At 46.6% G+C, this 25648-nt stretch overlaps 1 protein-coding gene across 1 annotated transcript in view; it reads left to right on the forward strand.

The window, feature by feature from the left end:
* Positions 1–441: 441 nt before the first annotated feature.
* PASD1 (PAS domain containing repressor 1) overlaps positions 442–25648 on the forward strand; it is a 63545-nt gene continuing 38338 nt past the window's right edge. Inside the window, exons 1-9 of the mRNA XM_065411187.1 lie at positions 442–473; positions 2639–2793; positions 4156–4247; positions 6287–6376; positions 9428–9548; positions 12265–12378; positions 14106–14224; positions 15598–15680; positions 22142–22248. Coding sequence (XP_065267259.1) covers positions 442–473; positions 2639–2793; positions 4156–4247; positions 6287–6376; positions 9428–9548; positions 12265–12378; positions 14106–14224; positions 15598–15680; positions 22142–22248 — 913 coding nt within the window. The remainder of the gene's footprint in view (positions 474–2638; positions 2794–4155; positions 4248–6286; positions 6377–9427; positions 9549–12264; positions 12379–14105; positions 14225–15597; positions 15681–22141; positions 22249–25648) is intronic.

A 25648-nucleotide genomic window follows, 5' to 3' on the forward strand; every position in this document is an offset into this window, starting at 1 on the left:
GCCTGATCCAAATCAGTGCAAGTGTTTGCATTTACTCAATGGCCTTTGAATCCTTTGGCAGGCTTCATCATGTCCTAGTGTTGCCTAATGCGGCTTCCTTCATGGACAACACTGGCTCCATATTCCGCTCTCCCATCCTTCTTCTGCAAGGGAGGTTTCCACCATTGCACAAAAGTATTACTGTATATTTTGAGTTGATATCCAAACATCACTTCTAAATGCTGAATATACAGTGTAAAAAGTAAAGCACCATAAAGTAGGGGAGGGTGGGGAAAGGGAAGATAGAAACTAAATGAATATCCTGGATTTTAATTGTTTTGGGCATTAGAGTCAAGGCTTCTGACTTGTCAGCATCAGTGTAATTGGACAATGTTTCCCGGGTGTTCAAGGAGGTAAACCCTGCTTTTTCCTTCCAGAACCCTGTGTTGTGTAAACGAGCTGATGGATGAAGATGAGAAGGACAGGGCAAAGAGGTATGGATGGACGTACAGAGCACTGGAAGGGGTGTGCGTTAAATCCCTCTCATATGTGGAAATGTAACAAGATTTGCTTGCATTGTGATTGGAATGCTTTCTGGGGCCCCAGTCGGCTACTGTGGGTTTCAAAGGCAAAAATCCCATTGAGTTCACTGGAGCAAGATTGCATTCTTTATATGTCATAGTTGGCGCAGGGACAAATACGCAGCCTTTTTCATCACCCAGTGGTGCAGCTGACGCCCAAGAAAAGGCTAATCAGCTCTCAGAGATTGCTAGGTTATATTGTCTTGCCCTCGGGATCATTGATCATCCAGTTTACTGTTTGTTATGATGATTCAGTGCTCCTGGTTGGGGTTTTCACCGGTTGGGTTCAGTATCTTGTTGGAGGATGATTTCTCGGTGAAGTTTAGAGGAGGTTCCAGCTTAATCCTGGGTGTGAATTCATCTCTTTTAATAAAACTATTACCTTTCTAATTGGTCTTTGGACTTTCACTCCAAATACAAATGGGCCCGAATGAAAACACTGGGTCTGAGACACCCCCCCCCCAAATCTGGTGTGGGGTGTTTGCTTTCAAATCTGAACCTAGATGGGCTTTCTATAAAATACCCGTTCCAGATCCCACGAGCAGGAGCTCTTGTCGACATGAATAAACTTGTCAAAGATTTTAATTGCAAATAGTGCTGTCAGTGTCCGCCTGCTGCAAAGTAGGGTCATTTGTGATACTAGCATGGAAAGGAACCTTATGGAAGAAATTGCACATGGGCATGCTTCCAGCTTTACTATTGATTTTAACAAAGGGGAAAACTTTATTGAAACCTTCTTAACCATTATTAAGGCAGGTTGGAAGTTGGTGTGTGGTTTCTTTGTGCATTATGTTTCTACTCAGTTCAGATTTTCAAACTATTACGTGGCCTCAATTTTGTGCAGTTTTTTCATAGCCAAGTTTTTCTGGGCACAAAACTTGTGTATGCATGTTATACTTGTATGCAGAAACCAGGAAATAGGTATCTCACCCATTTTGGCACACATAATGCAAAAAACCAGTCATGAAGAAACTACTCAGAAAACGATCCGCATACACAGTCGTGACTGCAATTTTAGAGGCCAGGTGGAGAGCCCTTTGAAAATAATGCATATATTGGAACTGAGTGACATTTTTCACATGAAAGTTTTTTGTCAGTGAAAAATACAGATTGGTGACATCAAAATGTTTTGTAAATTCATGTCAATTTCATGGAATTGTTTCAGTCAAAAATACCCCCAAAATTTGGAGAAAGTGAAACATTTCAATTTTTCAGTTTGAAACGACTTTTCAAAATTTTCTTTGATTTTATTTTAAAAAACAATTTATTTTTATTTTTAAAAAGGTCAACATTGAAATGAAACGTTTTGATTTTGTCACAACAAAAATGTTACGTTTTTTCCAACTTTTCGATTTGCTGAAAAATTGAAACAATTGTTTTTGGTTTAACCCAAAGCAATATTTAAAATATTTCTTTTAAATTGGCAGCAAACCAAAAAACCTGCTATTCACACAGCTCGAGCGTATACCAAATGACCATCTCTTTTCAAAAAACCCCACTCAAAACCAACCAGGGCCAGCTCCAGGGGTTTTGCCGCCCCAAGCAGCAAAAAAAAAAAAAAAAAAAAAGCCGCGATCGCGATCTGCTCTAGCACCGCCGCTTCAGTCTTCAGCGGCAATTCGGCGGCTGGTCCTTCGCTCCGAGAGGGACTGAGGGACCCTCCGCCGAATTGCCACCGAAGAGCCGGACGTGCCGCCCCTCTCTGTTGGCCGCCCCAAGCACCTGCTTGCTGGGCTGGTGCCTGGAGCGGGCCCTGAAACCAACCAACCAAAACCCTGCCTAAGTAAATAAACGTATTCACTCCAAAGAATATCAGTGGTTTTTCTAACCTTCAGATGTTCCTTGTTCTTTGTGAGCTTGATTCTGCTGTGAGATGCTGAGCACTCTGGCCCCCATCCAGCAAAGTTCTCAAGCACATGCTTAGCTTTAAGCATAGGAGTAGACTCATTGAAGCCAATAGGACTTTAAGTTAAGCGTGTGCTGTCGTGCTTTGCTGGGCCGGAGCCTCTCAGGACCTTGCAGGATCGAGACAATCACCCCTTGCTTTCCTTAATGGTGTTTGTGTTTTGATCAACCAGGGCATCACGCAACAAATCTGAAAAGAAAAGGCGAGACCAGTTCAATGTCCTCATCAAAGAGCTCTGCACGATGCTGCAGGGTCATGGCCACCCTCTCAAGATGGACAAGTCCACAATATTGCAGAGGACCATTGACTTCTTACAGAAACAGAAAGGTATTGGATAGTGCTCGGCCCGCTCTTACTTCCCTCCAAGGGGTGTGTGAGAATTGCTGAGGGGGTCAGAGAGCAGCTGGCCAGCGCTTTATTTCTGGGGAGAACAGGGACACTGAGCTGCAAAACAGCACGGTGGTGTGAGCGGTGAGCAGAGCAAGGGGTAATAGCCGGAGTTGGCCTCCAGAGGAGGCTGAATTCTCTGATGCAGGGTTAAACCGCAAAGCACTTGAAAAGGGGCGTGGTTGTAATGTGCAGCTCTAGGCCAGAGCCTAGCAGTGTGTCTAACTGCAGAGCTCTAGTCCCACCCCTGCCCTCCGTATTCCCTTGCATCTGTTGGTTTGCTCTCCCTATCCCTTGCTCCCCACTCTACATTATCTAATTCCGTGCTCCCCTCTTGCACCATCCCGTTGCCTCTTCTGCTCTGCCTTCAGTCCTCTTTGCTCTTCCTCATCTCTCCCTCGCTGCTCTGCCAGATTCTGTGTCCCAGTTCTCCATCTCTCCCCTGTTTCCCAGATGGCCTGGCCCTTGCTATGTGATCTGTTGCCCAGTCTCTCCCCACAACCTAGCTCTCTTTGCGCCCGTATCTCTTCCTCCCCATGGCCCCTTTGCTGTTTGCGTTCTCCTGACTCCCACCCCTTTCTTTCATTCTCCTGCTTCCCCACAAACCCCCAAGTCTCATTTTTCCTGAACCTGCTTCCCTGTGTTAATAGGGGAGGGCACCAGATGACTTGCTTCAGGGCTGTCTCCTGGCTCCTTCACACAGTGTAAGACATGCCCCCAAACAAAGCAGAGTTGGCCAGTGGCTACCAGGCCAGGGCAGCAGAAGAGCCTTGGGTAGCGTGGGGGAAAGGTAGTTCCGTATTCTGTTGCTTGGAGCTTCGTGGAGCATGTCAAACACCCATATGAACAAGGGACAGCTGGCATCTGGCCATGCAAGTGCTAAGGGATGCCCCAGGTGGCCGCCTATGTTGCATATAGCACCATGAATTGAGTAATTCCCCCTCCTGTGGGCTCTTAGTAGGTAATTTCAGATTTGAGGTCAAATATTGCTGTCTACGATGCCACTGCAAATCTGGAGTAACCCCATGGGCTCTGAGGGGATTACTCTGATTTACACTGACTTAACTGACCGCAGAATTTGGGCCCCGATCTTCTTTTTAAAATTATTCTCACACCTCCTTTTCCACCTCCTTTATGTCTTCCCCTTTTCTTGATCTCCCCAATGACATTCGTACGCTGCTGGAGCTGAGACTTCCATATAAGAGGAGATTATTCCTTGTGAAAAATCTAGCGCTCCCTCAAAAATGAAAAACAATCCAGCTGACGTGGGTCCTGATGCTTTTCTGATATTTTCTCTTTAAGAAATCACGGCACAGACCGAGGCCGGTGAGATTAGACAAGACTGGAAGCCTTCGTTTCTTAGCAATGAGGAGTTCACCCAGTTGATGTTAGAGGTAAGAAGAAATGAAAGATTTCTGAGGGTGGGGGAGTGGCGGGCTCAGAGGTACAGTGCCTTTCATCTCTCGGTCATTGCATCCACTAGCAAGTACTGAGACGACACAGCTCACTCCTGGAGAGCATTGACTGCCATCAGATTATTACTATTACCGTTATTGTTTGTGTTATGGTCTGGAAGCCTCCGTCCTGGGGCAGGTCCCTGTTGTACAACCCAGAATAATAAGATGATGCCCCATACATTGTTTACAGAAGATAAACAACTTTCTGTCGGTTTAGGAAAATCGGTTTCCTAAATTCGAATTATATAAATTCGGATTAATCCTGTAGTGTAGACATACCCTTACTGTCCACCTGGTCTGGCTTTGAACAGGTGGCAAATCCAGTGTGGGGGAGAGCAGGGCAGGGAGCCCCCCTCACAGAACAGCCAGCAGAGCTGACAGAGGACAAAAGGTGAATGGACCTGGAGATTGAGCGACCCGCTCCCTCCCAGGTCTAGCCTGAAGCCTGTCAGCAGGGCAGGGTGGGAAAGCCCGCACTGCTGTTGGACGTGCTGTGCTGTACCTGTTTTGTGGCTAAACAGAGAACGGTGACTCCCACCCCGTTTGCCAGCAATGCCTTGGCGTGAAACATGTAGAGGAGAAAGGCCCTGGTTCTCGCATACAAAAGTTCTTAGTGGGTGGAGACACATCCTGCAGAAGAGCTGACATTTCTGCAAGCCTTTCTTAGAGAAGACAGCTTCTGATTCCATGTCGCCTGCTACTGCGGCTGTGAGTTCTCCCCTCCTTTGAAGTCAGTTGCACCAGAATAAGGGTGTATGCTGGGCGGCATTGCAGTGTCTTGGTTATTCCTTTTCATCAGGATGTCATGAGTGACCTCCTTGGAAAAGTCTGTTCATTCTTTCCGGGAGTTGCTCTCACCAAACAAGTTAGTTCATTCGGGTTTAATCAAAACAGACACCACCCTGAGAGATGGCAGGGGGAGGAGTTTGTAATAGCTCTCACTCTGTGTGGCTGTATCACACCGTGTACTGGTTTGCTTTTTAGTCACAAAGCTAATCTGTGCTGAGACAGTTTGGGACTTTTATTTTCAAGTCTCTGTTGCTCTTCATGCTTGAGCCAGGGCAGAGTGAGTGAGGAGGAGAGGTGATCGGGGAAGGGGGAATGGAGGATACCTGCACCACCCATCTCTGCTGCCTGTGAACTAAACTACAGAGCATCATTAGCATTGGCATTGGAAGAGATTGCTTTGTTTGTTGTGCTGACCGGAGATAAAACATTCCTGACCTTGATAGCTGTCCTAGAAGAAAAGGGACCTGGGCTAGTAATACAGGAAGGAAACACACTGACTCAGAATGAAGGGAGAGAGAACTTCAGCGCCAATGCTGAGTTCCCCATCATGTAAGCTCAAATGCTTCGGGGCCCTGCTAACTCAGTAGAGCTTACACATGCTATTTATACATCAGAGATACAGTCATCCAGCAAGGGAGAAGTAGGGGCAGCCATTGTAGATGAGAAAAGAGAAACCAAACTAAAGTAAAAAACAATCATTTCTGTAATCCGGTATACAGGTGTAAGCAAAATAAATAACTTTTTAAGTCTCATTGGCTTTAGCTATAAATTGGTAAATCTGTATCTGTCTGTCTGTCATTTCCATCCTGTGCTCACCATGATGGTATTTGGCATCTCTGTTAGTCAGTAGGTTAACGATTGCGTAACTTGCTACATATAATCGGAAGTCAGCAGGATTGTATGGGGGGTGAATGAGGAATTTGACATCCTATATCTTGCTTCATGTTAAATCAAGATTCCGTGGATGCAAAATGCAAGTTAAATTAATGCTAATGAGAAAGTAATTAGCTAGAAGGACTCTGAATGAGGCACCATGTTTAGTAATTACTTTTATTCTTTCTATCCTGAACCACTATGGATTTATGTTGGTTGCAGTGTTAGAGGCATCACTTTTGAAAAAAATTAGCTCTATATTGTATTTGAAGTACAGGTACATTCTTATTTTTCTTCCTGCCTTTTATCATTAGGCATTAGATGGATTTCTCATTGCACTTACCACTGACGGGATTATTATTTATGTATCTGATAGTGTCTCCTCTCTTCTTGGACATTTACCGGTAAGTTCTAACAACATAACACTTGGACGTCTGGTTTTTAATTTAGAATGTCCAGATTGTTACATGCCTGAGGCTCGACAACAACGTCCCCCAGCTAGGGTGACCAGACAGCAAATGTGAAAAATCGGGACAGCGGGTGGGGGGTAATAGGAGCCTATATAAGAAAAAGACCCAAAAATCGGGACTGTCCCTATAAAATCGGGACATCTGGTCACCCTATCCCCAGCTGGTGTAGTGTGCACACTCCCCCAGCAAGCTCAGGGATTGTGTACAGAGAGCCCTCACAGAGCTCCTTCTAGGGGCTGTGTGATATAGCTCAGTTACATTGTCCAGGTGGCCTTGTGCCTACCATGCACAGTCTGACCCTAAGATTGTCATAGAGGAACAAATTCTGCCTCCCCCATTGAAATCAACAGCAAGATTTCCATTGACTTCAGTGGGATCAGAATTCGGCCCTGTGCAAGAAATAGCTTTCTGCAGTGTCCAAGTGGCTTAGCCAACACAAGTGTGCATGAGCAGGATATACAGTGTGACTGATATTTGCCCTCATTTCTCAAATCATATCTTCCATTCAGGCTAGTAATACTATATACCTGACTAATAGCCACCGCCACATTGCATACTGGGAGTTGCAGCATTCCCCACATGGAGCCTGCTGGGCTGTGAGATGCTTCAGATGGAGAAGCACTGTGTGACTTCACTTTTACTGAGAAACCCATCATGTGCTGCAATCCACTCACAGTAGTCAATTTCCATTCAGTTGTGCTTTGTCATACACAATATTAGCCATATTGTATCTGGTCATGGAGGAGAGAACTAACTGGATGAATGCAATGCCTTCCTTGGCTTATGAACCCAACAAACCCTTAGGGAATATCCCAAATTGCTGTGAAATCCCTAAGTAATAGATTTTGCATTAGGATCTCTGACTTAGCTTAAAAAAATGCAGAATGATAGTAGCCACAGCTTTCTGTACATCTGAGGCCGCTTATGTGTGTTGTTTATTCCACCAAGTGTCTGGAAAATATTGTGGTCATGGAATGTGCTCTTGATAATGCTATTTTCAAACAATGTACAGATGGTGTGAGGGCTAAATCTCCTCACTTTTGATCAAAAGCACATGGGCATTAGACGTGTCTGAGGCCTGAGGTTTCTGGGAAGAATGTGTTACACTAGTAAGCAACAATCTGGTACAGAAGTTGTTTCTATTCCCTCAAAAGTGTAGTTAGTTCTACTCTTTGGTGCCAAGCATGTGTATATAGGCTAGTCTGTCTACCTGTGATTTTTTTTTGCCATATGATTGTAAATGCTAGTGTAGACAGGGCACAAACATGTGTTGCCTTGTTAGTACAGCAGGTCAGGGAAGCTTCAATGAAACCATATTCCATTGGACTATGCAGTTCCATCGACCTCGAAATGCTTTGTGAAATCGGGTTGATTTCACTGGAATTTTTTATCAGGGGAAAACGTTCTGTTGATGTTGAAACGATGTTTCAACACTTTTGCACCAAAACGTTTTGGTTCTGAATGTCCTTTTTGTTTCTATTTTTAAATGTTGTTGTTATGTTGCATTATGTTATACAAAATATATTTACAAGTTGAAATGGAAACAAAACATTTCAATCGACCTGCAACCATTTGTTTTTTTTTAAAGAATTTTCCTTCATGGAGAATTTTGAAATGAAATTTTTTGCCAATTTGGAATGAAGCCAAATTTTGAAATCTTGAAATCCTTCGTGAAACAGAACTTCCTTTCTCCACACTGCTCTAGTTGCTGTTACAAAACTATCAACAAATGCTTGTTTCCTGGAACAAATGTGTCTGTAGTGTCAACACTAGAAATTACAATCCCCTTGGTTAATTCAAGAAACGGAAAAGCCCTGTGTAGATTCTGGAGTTGACACTGAGCTACAATCTGAAGAGATTTGACTTCAGAAATTCACTGACAAACACTGTTAACTTTGAGTTACTGGATACCTGAATGTGAAATGTCTATGAGGGCTGTGCCCACTCACAGTGTGTCTGTTGCTTGATGGAATGCTGAGGTGCTACACCATTCCTAGCGTAACCATCTTCCAAACCTACTCCTTGGTACGCTTTTACGCAGCTCTGGTGTCAGGGCTTATTGGGGCTTCCCTGGCTTTAATCCTCTGAATGATGGGCAGATCCAGGGGAGCTTAAGTTACATGGAAGTCTCTCCTCTGGAGTAGCACAAGGTTTCCCATATAGTTGTTTAGCTCAGCCTCATTTTACTACAGATGTTATGCTATGGATAAACCTTCATTTTTTTCCCATATGGACCACTGATTTTTACACAGAACCCCCCATTTATTTCCGTGGGGAGTATCATGTGCAGACTCATGTCAGGATATGGCCACTTCACCTTGCGTGGTCCCTCAGAATATGTGCTAACTACTTAGGCTAAACTATCTGCTCGTCCTTGTATTTAGCTGTGACACTCTGAGTACCTTTCCCTGACCTGACGAATAGCTCCGTGCAGCTCGAAAGCTTGTCTCTCTCACCAACAGAAGTTGGTCCAATAAGAGATATTACCTCACCCAGCTTGTCTCTCTAATATCCTGGGACCGACACAGCTACAACAACACTGCATGCTTTTATTTAAGCAGAGAGTAAGATGAATTTTCCCTGTACAGAAGAAAACACAGGATTAATGTTTCTGCTTATCTAGGTTTAGATTGTATCTTTACTTCCCTCATTAGGGGTGTTGGGAGGATAAATACATTAAACGATTGGGCAGTGCTTTGCCATCAACTCATGAATAGCAGTATATAAGAAATAGGTATTATTATTATAATTATTACAATCTGTCTTGAGGAAGGGGCGGTGCCCTGAGAACAGCGCAGAGAATGAGAATCACAGTTCCTCTCTCTGTCTTCCATGTAACATTGTCTAATGTAACTTCCTTGTGTTAAGTGGTCCTGTTAAAATGACTGCGTCTGCCCACCGTTCTACCCATTGATCAAAGTGTTTGTGCCTCTGGACGGGTGAATGCTGTACTGTTGAACATGACAAAGCATTCTTTTGTCTCAGTCAGATTTGGTGGACCAAAATATATTAAACTTTCTGCCTGAGCGGGAACAGAGTGACGTATACAAGCTCCTTTCTCCACGTGTGCTCATGACAGATCCTGTTGCAGCTGATTTTCTGAACAGTAAGCATCTCTCAAGACTAGATTTAAGGGGAAGATTCTAACCGGCAAACGGCTCCCAGGGAGTGTACCGATGCTGGCTTTTCTGTTATATAGTGCCAGTTCTCTTTCACCAGTTTCTAACAATTCAGCACATCATTCCATTTGGTATTTGCCCTTTGATGTGTCATGTAATCCTTGTTGTTGTTTATTTCTGATCACAATAGAAAAATGAAATGGATTCATTTCACTTGACTCCCTTAGATTACTCTCCCGGGGCGAGATTCGGTGGTGAGCCTCTCAGAGGCATGGGTTTCACAGCCCGGATGGAGAGTTGGCTTTAGGGGGGGCCTTTGTTTCCTTCTGATGTTGAGAGGACTGGAGAGGCCCCGGGTGGCTTGTCTATATTATGGGCCTCAGGACTACAGCTCTGCATGCTACAGCCCTATCCCCAGCCTGCCCCTCCGCTCCCAGCCCTGTCCCCAGCCTGCCCCTCCGCTCCCAGCCCTGTCCCCAGCTTGCCCCTCCGCTCCCAGCCCTGTCCCCAGCCTGCCCCTCCGCTCCCAGCCCTGTCCCCAGCCTGCCCCTCCGCTCCCAGCCCTGTCCCCAGCCTGCCCCTCCGCTCCCAGCCCTGTCCCCAGCCTGCCCCTCCGCTCCCAGCCCTGTCCCCAGCTTGTGAGGGAATCCTCTAGAGTGAGCCTGATGACTGACTTCCACAGTACCCGTGCGGGGGGAGCCCTTCCTCAGACAGATATGGGACCTTTGTATGCTGCTCTTGCCCTTTTTTATGCGGCATAAGGAGGCTGGGGGGAGGCAGGGTGAGTATATCGCCCTCGTGCAGGGAGCCAGCATCTGGCCTAATCAGTCCCCACTTAAGTATCATTTAAGCCCTTGAAATAAGACCTACCTGGAATTTCAGCGGTGCGCAGGCCTTGCGCTCATCCTGTGCACAGGGGAAATGTCACCCTTGCTGCAGATTATATAATCCAAGGAGTTTGTGCCTCAGAATATTCATTTGTATTCAGGGCCGGCTCTAGGATTTTTGCCGCACCAAGCAAAAAAAATTTTGGCCGCTCCCCCTTTTTTTGTGCCCCCCACCCCACCCCAACTCTGCCCCTTCCAAACCCCTTCCTCAAATCCCCGCCTCCTCCACCCCGCCTCCTCCCCCGGGGGTGCCGCATTTCCCCCCGCCATTGCTTCCTGCGGCCCCTCCCGCGACCTCCCGCCCTAGCTCACCTCCGCTCCGCCTGCTCCCCCGGGAGCGCCGCCGCTCCGCTTCTCCTCCCTCCCTCTCAGGTGAGGGACCAGGGAGAAGCAAAGCAGTGGCGCGTTCAGGGGAGCAGGCGGAGTGGAGGTGAGCTAGGGTGGGGGAGCACAAGAAGTAACGGGGGGTAGAGGAACCGCTCCCCGCTCCAGCTCACCTCCACTCCACCACTGCCGCCTCCCCCGAGCGCCCCGCAGCTTGGCTTCTCCTCCCTCCCAGCCTTGCTGCATGAAACTGCTGTTTTGCGCCTGGCAAGCCTGGGAGGGAGGGGGGAGAAGTGGAGCGGCAGCGGCACGCTCAGGGGAGCAGGCGGAGGCGGAGCGGAGGTGAGCCGGGGCGGCGAGCTGGGGTGGCGGGGGCACTTTTTCTCCATGCCACGGAGTCGGTGCCTATGATGGCCAGCGCCAGAATGCCGCCCCTAGAAATGTGCCGCCCCAAGCACCTGCTTGTTTTGCTGGTGCCTAGAGCTGGCCCTGTTTGTATTAGAACCTGATCAAAAGCCCTTTCAAGTCAATAGAAAGATTCCCAGTGCTTTCAGCCAGCTTCACTGGGGCTTGTGTACCTGGTGCGCCAGTGTGCCTACAGGGAGGGGAGTGATTTCTAAAGCGCGCTAATGTGTTGCGTGCTATTTGGTCTGTGTAGCCCCTGCTTGTGTGCACTAAAAGTTCCCTAGTGCCCTTTAACGGGGTGCTGTTTGAAAGCGGTTGTACGTTAAAGGGCACTAGGAAACTTTTAGTGGGCACCAGCAGGGTCATGGATCAATTAGTGTGGAGTGCGTACCCTGCCACACTGTGTAGACAAGCCCTACGGGACCTTGAGTGCAATCCTGGCCCCACTGATGTCAATAGCAAAAGTCACTTTGACTTCCGTGGGCCCGGACCAGGGGTCGGCAATGTTCGGCACGTGGCTCGCCAGGGTGAGCACCCTGGCGGGCTGGGCCAGTTTTATTTACCTGCTGACGCGGCAGGTTCGGCCGATCGCGGCCCCCACTGGCCGCGGTTTGCCGTCCCGGGCCAATGGGGGCGGCGAGAAGCCGCGGCCAGCACATCCCTCGCCCACGCCGCTTCTCGCCGTCCCCAGGATGGCGAACCGCGGCAAGTGAGGGCCGCGATCGGCCGAACCTGCCATGTCAGCAGGTAAATAAAACTGGCCCGGCCCGGCCCACCAGGGTGCTTACCCTGGCGAGCCGCGTGCCGAACGTTGCCGACCCCTGGCCCAGACTTTCAGCCCTAGTACAGCAATATAAATAGGAGGCTGTAGAGAGTAGGGTGGGGGGTACTTTTTCTTAGCCTAGCAGATATATGTTTCTGTAGTTGCTGTTTATTTACTTTGAGATATCTGGAACATCCCAACAGAATGTGCACAGATACCACAGTGACGGGGTCTGTATAAAAACCTAGCTAGATTAGATAGATGGAGTGTGTGAAAGTGCAAACATAGGGACTAGTAAAAATGTTCTTTTCTCTCTCGTTTCAGCTGAAAAGCAAATAGAGTTTTGCTGCCATTTAGCAAGAGGAAGCTTAGATCCAAATGAGCCCCTAACATATGAATATGTGAAATTTGTAGTGGATTTTAAATATTTTACTCATGGTAAGTTATTGCTTCAGTCCACGCTGTCTTTCTGCCTCTCTCACTTACCCTCTGTCTTTGACCAGAGCCACCTTAAATGCCTTGTTGCACTTTAAAATGCCATGTAGGCAGCAGAATGCACTGTGTTACCGATGTGGGAAGAGTCGTTTTTCAGGTGACAGAGCTGGGGTGGTCATTGGCTGGAAGGGTGGCGGTGGAATCCTCTGATTGTTTTAGTTGATTTCAAAGAGACACTATCAAATAGTTCAGACGCTACATTTGGCCTTGCGGTGCTACACATTTTTGAAAACAGTCCAGTTCATTCAAAAACAACATAAAATGCTCCAGTTCGCTCAAAATGACACTTGGAAATGTTATTTGTTACCCTCAGTTTGTATAGGAAATCTGCAAAATCTTGAATCTTCCAGGGTGGTGGATGCAAAAATGGCCATTTCTTGGAAATAAAATAAAATGAAGAGAGAGAGAGAGAGCATTTTCTGGATTTAATGTTGAAAATGCCCACATGAAAATGTTCTGCCTGGCTCTAATTCTAACATACAGTACAAGTTGCAGTACTGTATACTCGGAAAAATGTTCAGGGTTCAGAAATGGCATCAGTCATTCTTTTTTTCTCCCACTTCCCTTCTGTTCTTCACCTGGTAATTTTAATAGCAGTCATACTTTTTGAAAGCCTGTCATAGCGTGTTCGGTTCTTGCTGCCAGATTCCAAAAGGACCCCTATTATGAACCACTCTACATCAACAACCTTGAAACAACCCCTCCTGTCAATCATTTAGAGATATAGGGTTTCTATGCTGAATTTAATGAATGGTGTTATGTGTGTGTTTGCACTGGCAATGATTGCATAATATGTATGAGAAGTTTTGTTCACCATCTTTCCCATGATAGGCAGCTCAGGAAAGCAAGTGCTGTTTGGTTTACCACTCTCCCTAGGACTGGGCCGCATGCAGTATTTCTAATTACTAGCATTAGGGCAAAATTCTCCTCACTAAGCCACGCTGCATGTCTCCATTGCATAGTCTGCATCCATTCCTGGCAGTGAACTTCCACACATGTCCACGTGGTTTTTCTGCATGGAACAAATGCAGAATATGATCCTCTGGATCAATATCATACATGCGGTGCAGCTAGGAGAAGAGAATTTGGCTAATCCGCTAGTGAATTGTTTGCAAGTAAACAAAGATTCATGTTTTCTGCTGTTTTGGTCTGTCGTGGTAATTCGAGCTGAGATCTACAATGACCAAAGATCTTTTTCCTTAGTAGGACTGCTAAAGAGATTTTCCACCTAAGGTAGATAGTTGAAAAAGCATAAACAAAACGCAACGAAAGTAGCAAACAAGAAACCAGCAGCTGTATTTCACTGTCTTTGTTTTAGTGAACCTTTCAGTGCTTCTTGCCTCCTTAATTTGCTTCCAGCTGGCAGGCTTAGGTTCATACACTTGAGTTGAGCTGAAGCTGTTACAAACAGGTTTTCTGCAAAGCCGAGGATTAGTAGTTGCATCTGTGTAACCTTTCCCATGATTGAGCCAGGAGAGTCTAGATATAGACAAAGAATCCATCAAATAAGTCTTAAATGATCATCATTTGAACAAGTTTTTGGGGGGCATGTCTCTGATTGGCTCTGAGCATAGAAGGAGCTAATTGTTCAGATTTGTTGGTTACTGTATCTGCCTTAACATTTTCTTCTTGAAATGCTGATTGGCTTGTGTTTTGATGTGTTTCTCTAGTGCCTACACCCTCCTGCAATGGCTTTGAATCAGCTATTGCAAGAGCATTCAGGTCAGCCACAGAAGAGCAGATTTGCCTTGTCGCAACTGTTCGTCTTGTTACGCCGCAGTTTTTAAAGGTGAGAGCCCTCGGGTCGTGTTTCCCTTTTTACACCAGAGATCTATAGTCGGTTTTAAAAAATGATGCTTTTCACCACAAGCGGAGTTAATGGATATTCAAGTCTGGTCATTCCTAAAGGAGAAATCTTGCAAAAGGGCCTTAAATCCTGCACTTTGAGAGCTGGGCAGTGAACTCTTCAGAGCGGAGGACCTGTGGATGAGTGATGGTGCTGTTTCATTTTGGGATGGGAGTTAGCGTCTAAAGTTTGCTTAAGAATAGCGGAGAACAAAACAGGCTCTCTGAGCATTATTGAGTGCATTGCCCAGCAAGTGTGGAGGTGCATTTGAGAAGAACCATTGATGATAGCAAGAGAGGGGCCTCCTTGAGCCGTATGTTCAAGAAGTTACGAGGAAACACGGTTTCCAGCTGAAGCCCTGGAAAAGCTGCATCTCAGAAAGAAACTTGCCAAACTCACTGACTGTGTAAGAATACTGCCTGCTCTTTTCTGACCATGGGAACCAGCCTTTTATAACCTGCTGTTTATCCACAGAAGGGAACTATGTGCATAATAATGATAATAAAATTCAGTTGTGGCCCATTCACTGCCAGAGTGTTAGTTAGCAAAGAAATAACCTGCACCATCGGTTCATTATTATTTGTATTAAAATAGCACTAAGGAGTCCTAGTTGTGAATCAGGACCCCATTGTTCAAGGTGCTGTCAAACACAGAACAAGCAGACGGTCCCTGCCCCAAGGAGCTTACAATCTGCTAGACCAGTGTTTCTCAAACTGGGGTCACCGCTTGTGTAGGGAAAGCCCCTGGCAGGCCGGGCCAGTTTGTTTACCTGCCCCGTCCGCAGGTTCGGCCGATCGCAGCTCCCAGTGGCCGCGGTTTGCTGCTCCAGGCCAATGGGAGCTGCTGGAAGCGGCGGGGGCCGAGGGACGTACTGGCCGCCGCTTCCAGCAGCTCCCATTGGCCTGGAGCTGCGAACCGCGGCCACTGGGAGCTGCGATCAGCCGGACCTGCGGATGGGGCAGGTAAACAAACCGGCCCGGCCCGCCAGGGGCTTTCCCTGAACAAGCGGCGACCCCAGTTTGAGAAACACTGTGCTAGACCTTGACATTGACGTCTGTACTCAGAGAACTCTCATCTAAAGGCTGGTGTACGCTGCAATGTTAGGTTGACCTGGCTGTGTCACTCGGGGTGTGAAAAATGCACTCCCTGAGAGATGTAGCTAGACTGACCGAAGCCCCGGAGTTGACACCACTAGGTCGGCGGAAGAATACGTCAGTTTATTCTCCAAAGAGTCCTTGTACGTGTTATCAAGCTGGTTTGTCACACAAGCCATTTTCCTTAGAGTTAAATACTAAAATGCACCCTCTCTTCTGCAGGAGCTGTGCAACATTGAAGAGCCATGTGAAGAATTCACATCGAGACACAGTTTGGAGTGGAAGTTTTTATTCTTGGACCACAGGTGAGAGGGTTGTTTTTCAGATATAAATACAACATGTGGTGATTCAAGAATACACAAACCAGGGCTGGCTCCAGGCACCAGCATTCCAAGCAGATGCTTGGGGTGGCACTCTGCAAGGGACAGCAGTCCGTGTGTTCAGCTGCCCGCGGCGGCAATTCGGCGGCTTCTATCTTCCGGCTGAAGACAGAAGCTGCCGCCGAATTGCCGCCACTGCGGAAATGCGCGTGCCGCCCTAACGGCACACGGACTGCCCCCGCCGTCCGTGGCGGCAATTCGGCGCGCTGCTTGGGGCAGCAAAAACAGTAGAGCCGGCCCTGACACAAACCATGGTTTAGAAAAGGAAAACTGTCCAGTAAATGTGTCTGAGCCCCCAAGCAGAATATTTCACATGAAATTAGAACACTAAGGTGACACTGATCAAAGCCTACACTTCACGCCTCCTTAAAAGCTTTGCTCTCTTTCATATTTAAGGGCAGTAAGAATCTGTGTTCACCTTCCATTAATGTGAGCTGGAAATATAGCACATATAAAAATGTCCAGGCTCATTGTGGTACTAAATAAGTTATTAATATAGAACCATGTGGGCCATATCCTCATTTAGTGTAAATAGGCAGAACTCCATTGATTTCAGTTGGCAGCAGCTGGGAATCTGACTCTGTTCTTTGCCCTGTTGATTTGCATCTTGATATAGAAGTAAAGGTTTTTTTTAAAAAAGAAACAAATTAAAAGAACAGATAGTTGTAATGATTGACTTACTTTGACTAAATGGAGATAAGATACTACTTGGGAGTGAAATAGACTGGAGATCACTTGGTAAAACTTTTTAAATTATAAAAGGGGAAGTGTCCTTCAAAAAAAGCATAGAGCCTTTGTACTCTTGCGTATTTGTGTGTGTGCATGAATACCTAACAGTATTACACACGTTCCCTTCTTTCGTAATGCACAATAGTACTATCTCCGGAGAGCGCAAACTCTAGCCATGTACTTACCGCTGGAAAGACCAGGCTGAGAAATAAAATTCCTTTGCTGAATGCTTATTTTCTAAAGAAACCCAAATACCCCCCTGTACATTCAGAGAGAGAGAGAGAGAGAGAGAGGAGATATTGCAAGAAATGAAAATGAAATGAATATATTTATCAGAATAACTACATTGGAAATCCTGTCTTGAGGTGCTGACGAGAAACCACTTGTGCTGCCGTTTTGTTTGCATGTTACTCATGCTCTCTAGGTCTGGTTAATGTAACTTTATATGGATTGAAATCAGGATATGCAGTAGCCTAAATTTTTAAAAGTGGATGTCTAAAGTTAGGCTATGCCAATATTGAGCTATCGAAAGCAGTGACCTGGTTCTCAAGGGGATGAGCACCCAGCACCTTCTGTGAGGAAAGCTACCAGGAGCCGGCTAAGAGCTTTATTGAAATATATCCAAGTGCCTTGCGATGAATTGGGATGTGACTTTGGCTACATCTACACTACAGGGGGGGGTCGATTTAAGATACGCAAATTCAGCTACGCGAATAGCGTAGCTGAATTCGACGTATCAGATCCGACTTACCCTGTTGTGAGGACGGCGGCAAAATCGACTGCCGCGGCTCCCAGTCGACGGCGCTTACTCCCACCTCCGCTGGTGGAGTAAGCGCGTCGATTCGGGGATCGATTGTCGCGTCCTGACGAGACGCGATAAGTCGATCCCCAAGAGATCGATTTCTACCCGCCGATTCAGGCGGGTAGTGTAGACCTAGCCTCAGAGAGGAATTTTTCTTCTCCAGTCCTGGTGATATCCCCTGTGAGGAGACCATTGTTCCTGAGCGTAAATTAAGCTAACATAGTCGTTTAGCTGGAGTGTACTGCAGTGCCTGATGGAAACAGTGAACGTGGAGCCAGGAGTGTGCTTTCACTCATTCAATCCTTGGTTCAATGCACAATTTAATAGAATAGTAGGGGCACCGTGATTCTTTCATAGAATGTTTTCAGCTATTTCTCAATGATTATTTTCCACGTTTGCGGGCTGATCCTGAAAGGTGCTGAGGACATAGGAGTAGCTGGTGCTGAGCTCTACTCAGAATCAGGGCCTCGTTCGCTCAGACCTAGCGTCTACAATGGAGTGCAGAAGCAGGTTAGGACAGTTCTACTGAGCTACGTAAACATCGACCAACTAGAGACACCTGGAGCATGAAACTACATATAGACATCATTTAAGGGAAAAAACAAACTGGATGCTTTTACATTGGTCTGTTTCTGTTCCATATGCTACTCCTTCCTCCATCGTTTGTTGCTCTAATTACAGTATTGCTATAGTATCGTCTCCTGCAGTCCCTGCACTTCGGTGATAACTTGAAGTCCGTCCCTTTAGCTTTTCACACTGCACGCAGTCATGGATCTCCTACTCAGAAAACTTGAACGGTTCCTGTAGCACAGGGCATTGCAGTGACTAAGCTAGCTAAAAACTTTCAGATTGCTCCTTCTCCAACCCCAGGTTAGAAGCATTTTGTGCTTACATTCTCAATGAAAGAATCAGTTCCTCTAAGTTATGATGACACATCGGAAAGCACTTCACTTTCCTGAGCTGCTTAAAATGTTTGCCTGACGTTCATCTGAAAGCCATTATTGTCATGAAGATAAGTGTGTTATTACAGACCCAAAAGACATTGGCTTGGTTGAAGAGACCGACAGAAATAAAAGCCAGTTTAATAAATACAGGTTCTGTCACATTTAACAGAAATCTGGGTCAGATAAAGAAAAGGAGCACAGTGCTCTGTAAAAGATAGTTTGGGTAAATATGACTGTGCTGTTTGTATTATGGTAGGGTCCACTAGGCACTTTCCCCCGCTGTCCCAAAGAACTCACAATCAGAGAACGCTGACATTTGCTTCCCACAGATAAGCAATGATGTAGGAGCAGGTTTTCAGAAGTGCTGAGCACCCGTGATGAGAGCTTGTGCTGCCTCCCAGTGGCCACTGGGTGTAAGGGTCCTGGGCCACCCCTCCTTTACCCCAGCCAACCTCCTTTTGCAGGTGCAGGGAGTGTATAAGTTGTGACAGCCCTGGGTGATCCTCCCATGGCTGGCTATGCTGTACTTAGAGCCACTTGGTGTAGATGCAAATTGTCCCTAAAATGGAGGAGAATCTAGCTCTATTCTGGCTGGGGGGAGGGATAGCTCAGTGGTTTGAGCATGGGCCTGCTAAACCCAGGGTTGTGAGTTCAATCCCTGAGGGGGCCACTTAGAGATCTGGGGCAAAATCAGTACTTGGTCCTACTAGTGAAGGCAGGGGGCTGGAGTCAATGACCTTTCAAGGTCCCTTCCAGTTCTAGGAGATGGGATATCTCCAATTTGTTTACTTGTGTCACCTGGATGTACTCTGTCCCCGTCTAGTGGTGGCTGGTCTGAATCTAGTGGTTGATGGCATTTAGCTCAGGCAGTAGAGGCTTATGCATTGAGATCCAGAGATCCCAGGTTCAATCCCCACCCTTGACAGCCACAGTGTTACACTTCACCCCCCGATCAGAAAGCTCTAACATTGCTTAAAGGTGGCAGCTGCATTTAGTTTGCTGTGTTGGCTCATCAGCAGATGCAATTTATCTCTTAGGGCCAAATCTATCCTCCCTTGTGCCAGTGCAACCATTCCTTGGGAGGAACTGAGAGAAAACTGGGGCCTTTACTCATTTTCTGTTTCATTATTTCATCTATTTCATTAACATATTAAAAATAACCACAAACTTTAAAAACTGAAACAGTAAAATCCCAACTAGCGCCATATTCTACTTCTGCCTTGGGAGTGTCCCATATAATGGGCTGCAACCCGCTGTCATGAAGGTCAGTGTGAGGTTTGCCATTGATTTCAGTGTGAACAGGATTGGACCCATTAAGAATGTAGCTGTGCTGTGCTATTGTGTGGCTTGCTCTGCTATCTATGTGAGTGTTTGTGTCTCTTCATGAATGTTCTAACTTAGAACCATATCAGATGACAAAGATCTGTGAAGTTATTCTGGCTGTTCCCTTTCCAGTACTGGTTTGCATTCTAAAGTACACCTCCTACTGATAGTCCCCTGTTAGCAGCAGCATCCTCAGTGATTCGACTCCTTCCTTGACATTTTTGCCTTTCGGATGTAGACAGTTACCATGTTGCGCGCCCACCTGGCGACCTCATCTTTTAGTCGGCACTTAGCCAGTCTACACCTATGTAGCGGTTGTAATCTTTTCTCATAAATCTTAGTTAGGTTTGTTTCTGTTCTCTGAACTCTTTCTAAATCTGTTTGACCATGTGGTGTCCAGAAATGAAGGCAATATTGCACTGGAGCTGTATCATATATCGACCAGGACTGGATCTTTTTCTAGAAGTTACGTTATAGCTCAAAGAGAAGTTTTGGGTTTGGTGCAGAAATGACTGTACCATGGCCAGTGTTTTGCAGAAGGTCAGACTAGGTGGTCATACAGGTCCCGTCTGACCTTAGAATGTCTGACTCCAGAGAGAGCCCAATCCAATGCCACGAGAGTCAATGGGAATCTTTCAGTGGGCGTGGATCAGGCCCAGAGAGAGGGTTTACCTCCTGGTTTTGTGATGCTGGGCATACAGCCCAAATTCACACGTGCCTTTTTCGTGTCCTGTTGCACTGCAAACTCCTATCGACAGAGTGCTGTCCAGGGCCGGCTCCAGCTTTTTTGCTGCCCCAAGCGGCGAAAAAAAAGAAAAGAAAAAAAAAACGGTTGAGCTCCCGCCGAAGAAGAAGAGACGGAGTGAAGGACCCGCCGCAGAAGTGCCGCCGAAGACCCGGACATGCCGCCCCAATACCGGACGGAGTGCAGCGCTTCCTTCGCTGGTGCCTGGAGCTGGCCCTGGTGCTGTCCACTGTTTCCCAGGATTCTCCCTCCTTTTAAATACAGAATCTTTGTTTTGGATTATTCCACCTCCCCGCCCCCAGTGGATTAGCTTGCATTTTCCTCAGCTGAATCCATTTTGTTATTTCGTGCCCATATTTCAAGCACATTTTACGGTTCCCTGGTGGCACTGGCCTTCCACAAAATGGTACTAAGACACACCAAAGCAAAGGAAGCATAGAGGAGAATGTGCCTCTCTTTTTATGCCTTCAGCCTGTTCCTGTGCAGTTTAATTTTAAAACATGAACTACACTGGGAATATATTGCTGCATTTACTCTAGAGGAGTGAACTGAAAATGCTGTAGGTAAACTGTGCCGCCCTCCATAGTGTCATCACACCCAGCAGCCAAGTCAAATGGACAGTGAAGCAAAGGGAGGGACAAGAAGCCAAATAAACACAATATGGCCAAATTATGCCTTCCAAAGCAGATGCGGTGTTCCCATTGAAGTAACTGGGAGTTGCACATACGCAGCCGAGGGCAAAATTAGGCCTGTTCTTATGTACAATAGGTGTAATAATTATATCTTTGGTCCCGACTCGCAGTGTTGTGAGATGATAATTATTTCCCAGGTGTTACCATGACCTTGTTCTAGTGCGGTTTGTTTACCACTTCAGTATTGTAATTGCACCTTTTAAAAAAGTTCTCATTTTCAGCTCGAAAAGCTGTAATTTAGTATTGGATTTCTAACTGCTGACTTGGAATTGGAAGCTTGGCCCTCGTTTGGTTTCCTCCGTTCCCTGTTCATCTGCCATAGACATCAGAGACCTGGAAATCAGCTCTACATCTGTCTGAAGGAAAATCTTTATTCTATAGAATGCACCGAAATCATTTTGCTGGTTTCAGTTCCCCAAGCTGTGCCATGGGAATAGATTACTTCTCTTTTACCCGAACATGTCTCTACATCCACTGGAGAGTCCTGCTTAGGTCTTGTCTACATGAACACTTAGATTGTGGCAAGCTGGGGTGTGAATCTACCCCATGCTAGTCTGCTGCGCACTAAGTGTTCGTGCCGCTGGGCATTAAAAGTTCCCTAGTGCGTTTAATCTACACTCATTGCAAAGCAGGGTAGATCAAAGCACACTATGGGACTTGGATTGCACGTCAGCAGGATCCACACGGAGAGTTAATGAGCGGCAGGCTGGTGCGGGGTAGATTTATGCCCCGGTTTGCCACGTACTACGTGTTCATGTAGACAAGCCCTTACTATTTCTTCTACAGTTCCTCCCCAGATGACATTTGCACCCAGACTACTGGATAATTTTACACAGTCTCCAGTGTATTATGCACATGAACATCCATAGTATTTCTTAAGCTAACAAACATGATTAATGAATGAGTCACTTGCATACATACGTGCTTTTCCATACACCCACATAATGAATAGGCCAGGAAACAATAAAGATACCTCCTCATTTACTCAGTTTTGACATGCTTGTCTTTATTTCTCCCTCTGATACAAAAAAATCGATATCACTCCCAGCTTTCTGGCAAGGAGATATTTGGTTTTTAGTTTGCTAAAGATCTACCAAATGGTCATCACATCAGGTTTTGTATTTACGTCTTTCTCTTTGCTTTTATTCTAGGGCCCCGCCTATTATAGGTTATTTACCCTTTGAGGTTCTTGGAACGTCAGGTTATGATTATTACCACGCTGATGACCTGGAGCTTCTCGCTAGGTGCCATGAACACTGTAAGTTCCTTTCCCGTTGCTTGCAGGGAACTGATAACATGAGCTTATGAGAGTTGTGCAAAAATGTATATGTTTATTAGGGAAATTCTTCCCTATTCCTGTAAAATATGGCTCAGTTCATGCCTAACTAGGGAAGATGAATCCCTAGGAATCCATTATTTTATCAGGGCAAATTTTATCAGTGAGAATTTCCCAAACAGGCAGATATCTGTTGTGTTTGGGCGCTGGAAGTCAGTCGCCCTAACATGCGGTTACACTGCAAAACTGGGAGCCAGAGCTCTTATCCTCCGTTCCTGACTCTGCTATTGTGTTGCTGTGCAAACAACCTTGATTCTTGGCATGCATCCGATGAAGTGGGTTTTAGCCCACGAAAGCTTATGCCCAAATCAATTTGTTAGTCTCTAAGGTTCCACAAGGACTCCTCGTTCTTTTTGCTGATACAGACTAACACGGCTGCCCTTCTGAAACTTGATTCTTGGGTTTTTGCTGATTGTCACAGCGGCTGGGCACTCTCCATTCCCATTGTCCTCAATGGGACCTTGCGTACTTAGAACCTCTGGAAAACAGGCTATAATTAAGTTCTGAAGCAGGTTATAATTAAGTTCTTTGTGCCTAGATTACCCATCTGTAAAATAAGCATAATAGTGCTACCTCATTAAGTTGTTGTGATACTTAATTACTTACTATTTGTAAAATGCTTCTACCATACTGAGATGGTTTCTCAAGAAATATTGTGTACAGATTCCCTGTTGGCTAAAACGGGTGGTATCTGTCTGTCAGTCTGTCTCTCAAATCAATCCGAGAGGAAGGGGTTGTTTTATCAAAAGTGCAAAAGAACTAACTCTATAGGGCAGGGGTGGCCAAACTGCAGCTTGTGAGTCGCATGCAGCTCTTTTACTGCTAAAGTCTGGCTCCCAGAGCCCCGCCGTGTCCTCCCTTCTCCACCTACCAGACTGGGGCAGGGGGGAAGCTCGGGGCTTCTGCCCTGCAGCAGAGTGGTGGGGCCAGGGGCTTCTGCCAGATATGACTGGTGCCTCTTGAGGGGAGGGGCACAGTCGCCCCCCCCCTCCCAACAGCTTGAGTCATGCCCCACCAGGCACGCTTCCCTTCAGCAACCCATCCCTGCAGCTCCCAGGTGTTAGCTCCCCGTGGAGAAGCAGCTGCAAACAGCTGGGAGCTGCAGGAAGGGGCTGCTGCTCCCCACTGTGTGCTGCTGCCTCTCCCCATGGCCGCAGCTCCCAGCTTGCCTGCTCCAGCAGCTGCCATGCAGGAGGGAGACCCGGCGGCACCATGTGACCAAGCAGGGCCAGCAAACCTCCTGGCAAAAATCTCAGGGTGTGTGTGATCCCATGTTCTCCCCCCTCCCCCCATGCATCCCCTCTGGCTCCTGCCCAGCGGGGTGGGGGGGTCTCAGGGCTTCAGCAGGAGCGGGGCTTAAGCTCTGAGCCCCGGCAGGTGCACCCCGGCTCTCGAACGTCTGAAGATCGTTGTATGTGGCTCCGACAGTCAGTAACTTTGGCCACCCCTGCTAGGTATAGTTGTATAATAAGGAACTAACGAGGGTGTATGTGTAACCCCTGCCCTCTGCTGGATAGAATCAGAACTGCTCAATGGTGTGTCACAGTCCTATATCGCTATAGGGCCAAACTGTCTTAATAGCTAAAGCAGAATCTGAGTCTATCCAGCAGAGGGCTGTCTCCCTTGGAAACATCCACGGGAGGGGTGGGTGGAGGAGTAAAACCTCCCTGAACTTTCATCCTGGAGTTTTCCCGGGATTTTTGCAGGGACAGTTTTGAGGTTCCCTGACAGATTATGTGGATCCCAGGGGATCTGCAGCTGCCCATTGTCATCAGGGTGGAAGCTCTGTGCCTGCACTAACTCTGGAGCCACTAGCCAGCTCCCAGGTGATATGGCTTCATTGGCAAGATGTGGGCAGCTTCTGGCTGGATACCCCGTGGGTGCTTATTCCCACCCAGTTTCAGATCTCTGACCCCACAGAGGACTCTCTGGGGTTGGGGATGAGAGGGTGGGTGCTGAATAGGCAGGGGCAGATGCTTCCCCACTCCATATCCTGCACAAGAAGATCAACCCAGAAAGTCTCCCTTGCACTGATAACTCTGGGGAACAATCAGGCCCAGTGTGTATGCGAATGTGCCATGTGTGAATGCCATTTATTGGGGCAATAAGGTAACAAGAATCAAATGGAGCTCTGCAGTCGAGTTGCCATGGCCCCTGTGTCACACTTCAGGGCAACTGCACCTGTATTCCCCCTCTGTGGTCCAGCAAAGGCACCCACATAGGCTTCTGGCTCCCTAGCTCTCACCTCTGATGGGCGGAGACATGCATCTGTCTCCCTCCCGACTGGGGTATTTCCAAGTTGCACAGCTTTGTGAATTCCCCACCAAGTCCGACTGCCTAAGCAGGCATCCTTTGCCTTCTCCTCAGAGGCTGGAAACAGCATAATTGCCCACAGTAAAGTTACCACACAGCCCTTTATAAGCAAGCACATTTATTCTTAAGGTAAAAGCAGTACAGAGAAAACATTAAAAACAATAAAAGAACCTACACGCATGCTAATAAGCTTACTAGAGATCACCCCAACTCTACCAAGGGCTCTGACGGGGCTCAGTCCTTCAAATACCACACAGATGGTTTTCTGTGGTTACACATTCATGATACCTTTTGCTCAGAATAAGAACACCCAGGAATCTGAGTCACTCCTTTATCCAGCCTCGGTCTTTGATCTGGGAATAAGTAATTCATAGACAATGGGTTTCTCCTCAGGGCATAGCTTCAAAAGGGTTGGGTCCAGAGGTGGAAATTTGCATTTCCCTCCTCCCAAATATTTCCTGGGAAACCCCACACAACTTTGTTTATCCCAAACTTTCCTTCTTGTCTGGCCCATTGTTTAAAAGAGTCCTTTGATGCTCAAGGGTTTAATCATGTCTCCACCCTGGAGATGTGCCATGCAATCCCACAATAATACATAAACGTTTACATTTTTAATGCAATGAACTCCTAAAATACATAAACTGAATTCAGTAAGGTTTGTCCAGGATATTTCAGGAAATTGCCATGTATGTCACACTCTGGTATTATTGGTTACATGTCATAACCTGTAATAGTGTGTGCTGAATGTTCTCATTAGCCAGATTAGGAAGAGCACTCAACCTGCTGCTATCTACCCAGTGGCTTGCTTTTAAGTTCTTCAGGGACCATCCATACCATGCCTGGCTTGCTCCTGCTACAATATACCATGCTGGTGTTACTACAGATCTCACTGGAGCTTGGACCTACTCTAAGGAGGGGCTGGGAGGTGGCATTAAGTAAATGTGGTTGTTTTACTACCTGGTGTGGGTTTGTAAAGCTTCTCTGGTATTGTTTTATGACCCCATATTTT

The sequence above is a fragment of the Emys orbicularis genome, chromosome 9 (genome assembly GCF_028017835.1).
Source record: "Emys orbicularis isolate rEmyOrb1 chromosome 9, rEmyOrb1.hap1, whole genome shotgun sequence".
NCBI lineage: Eukaryota > Metazoa > Chordata > Testudines > Emydidae > Emys > Emys orbicularis.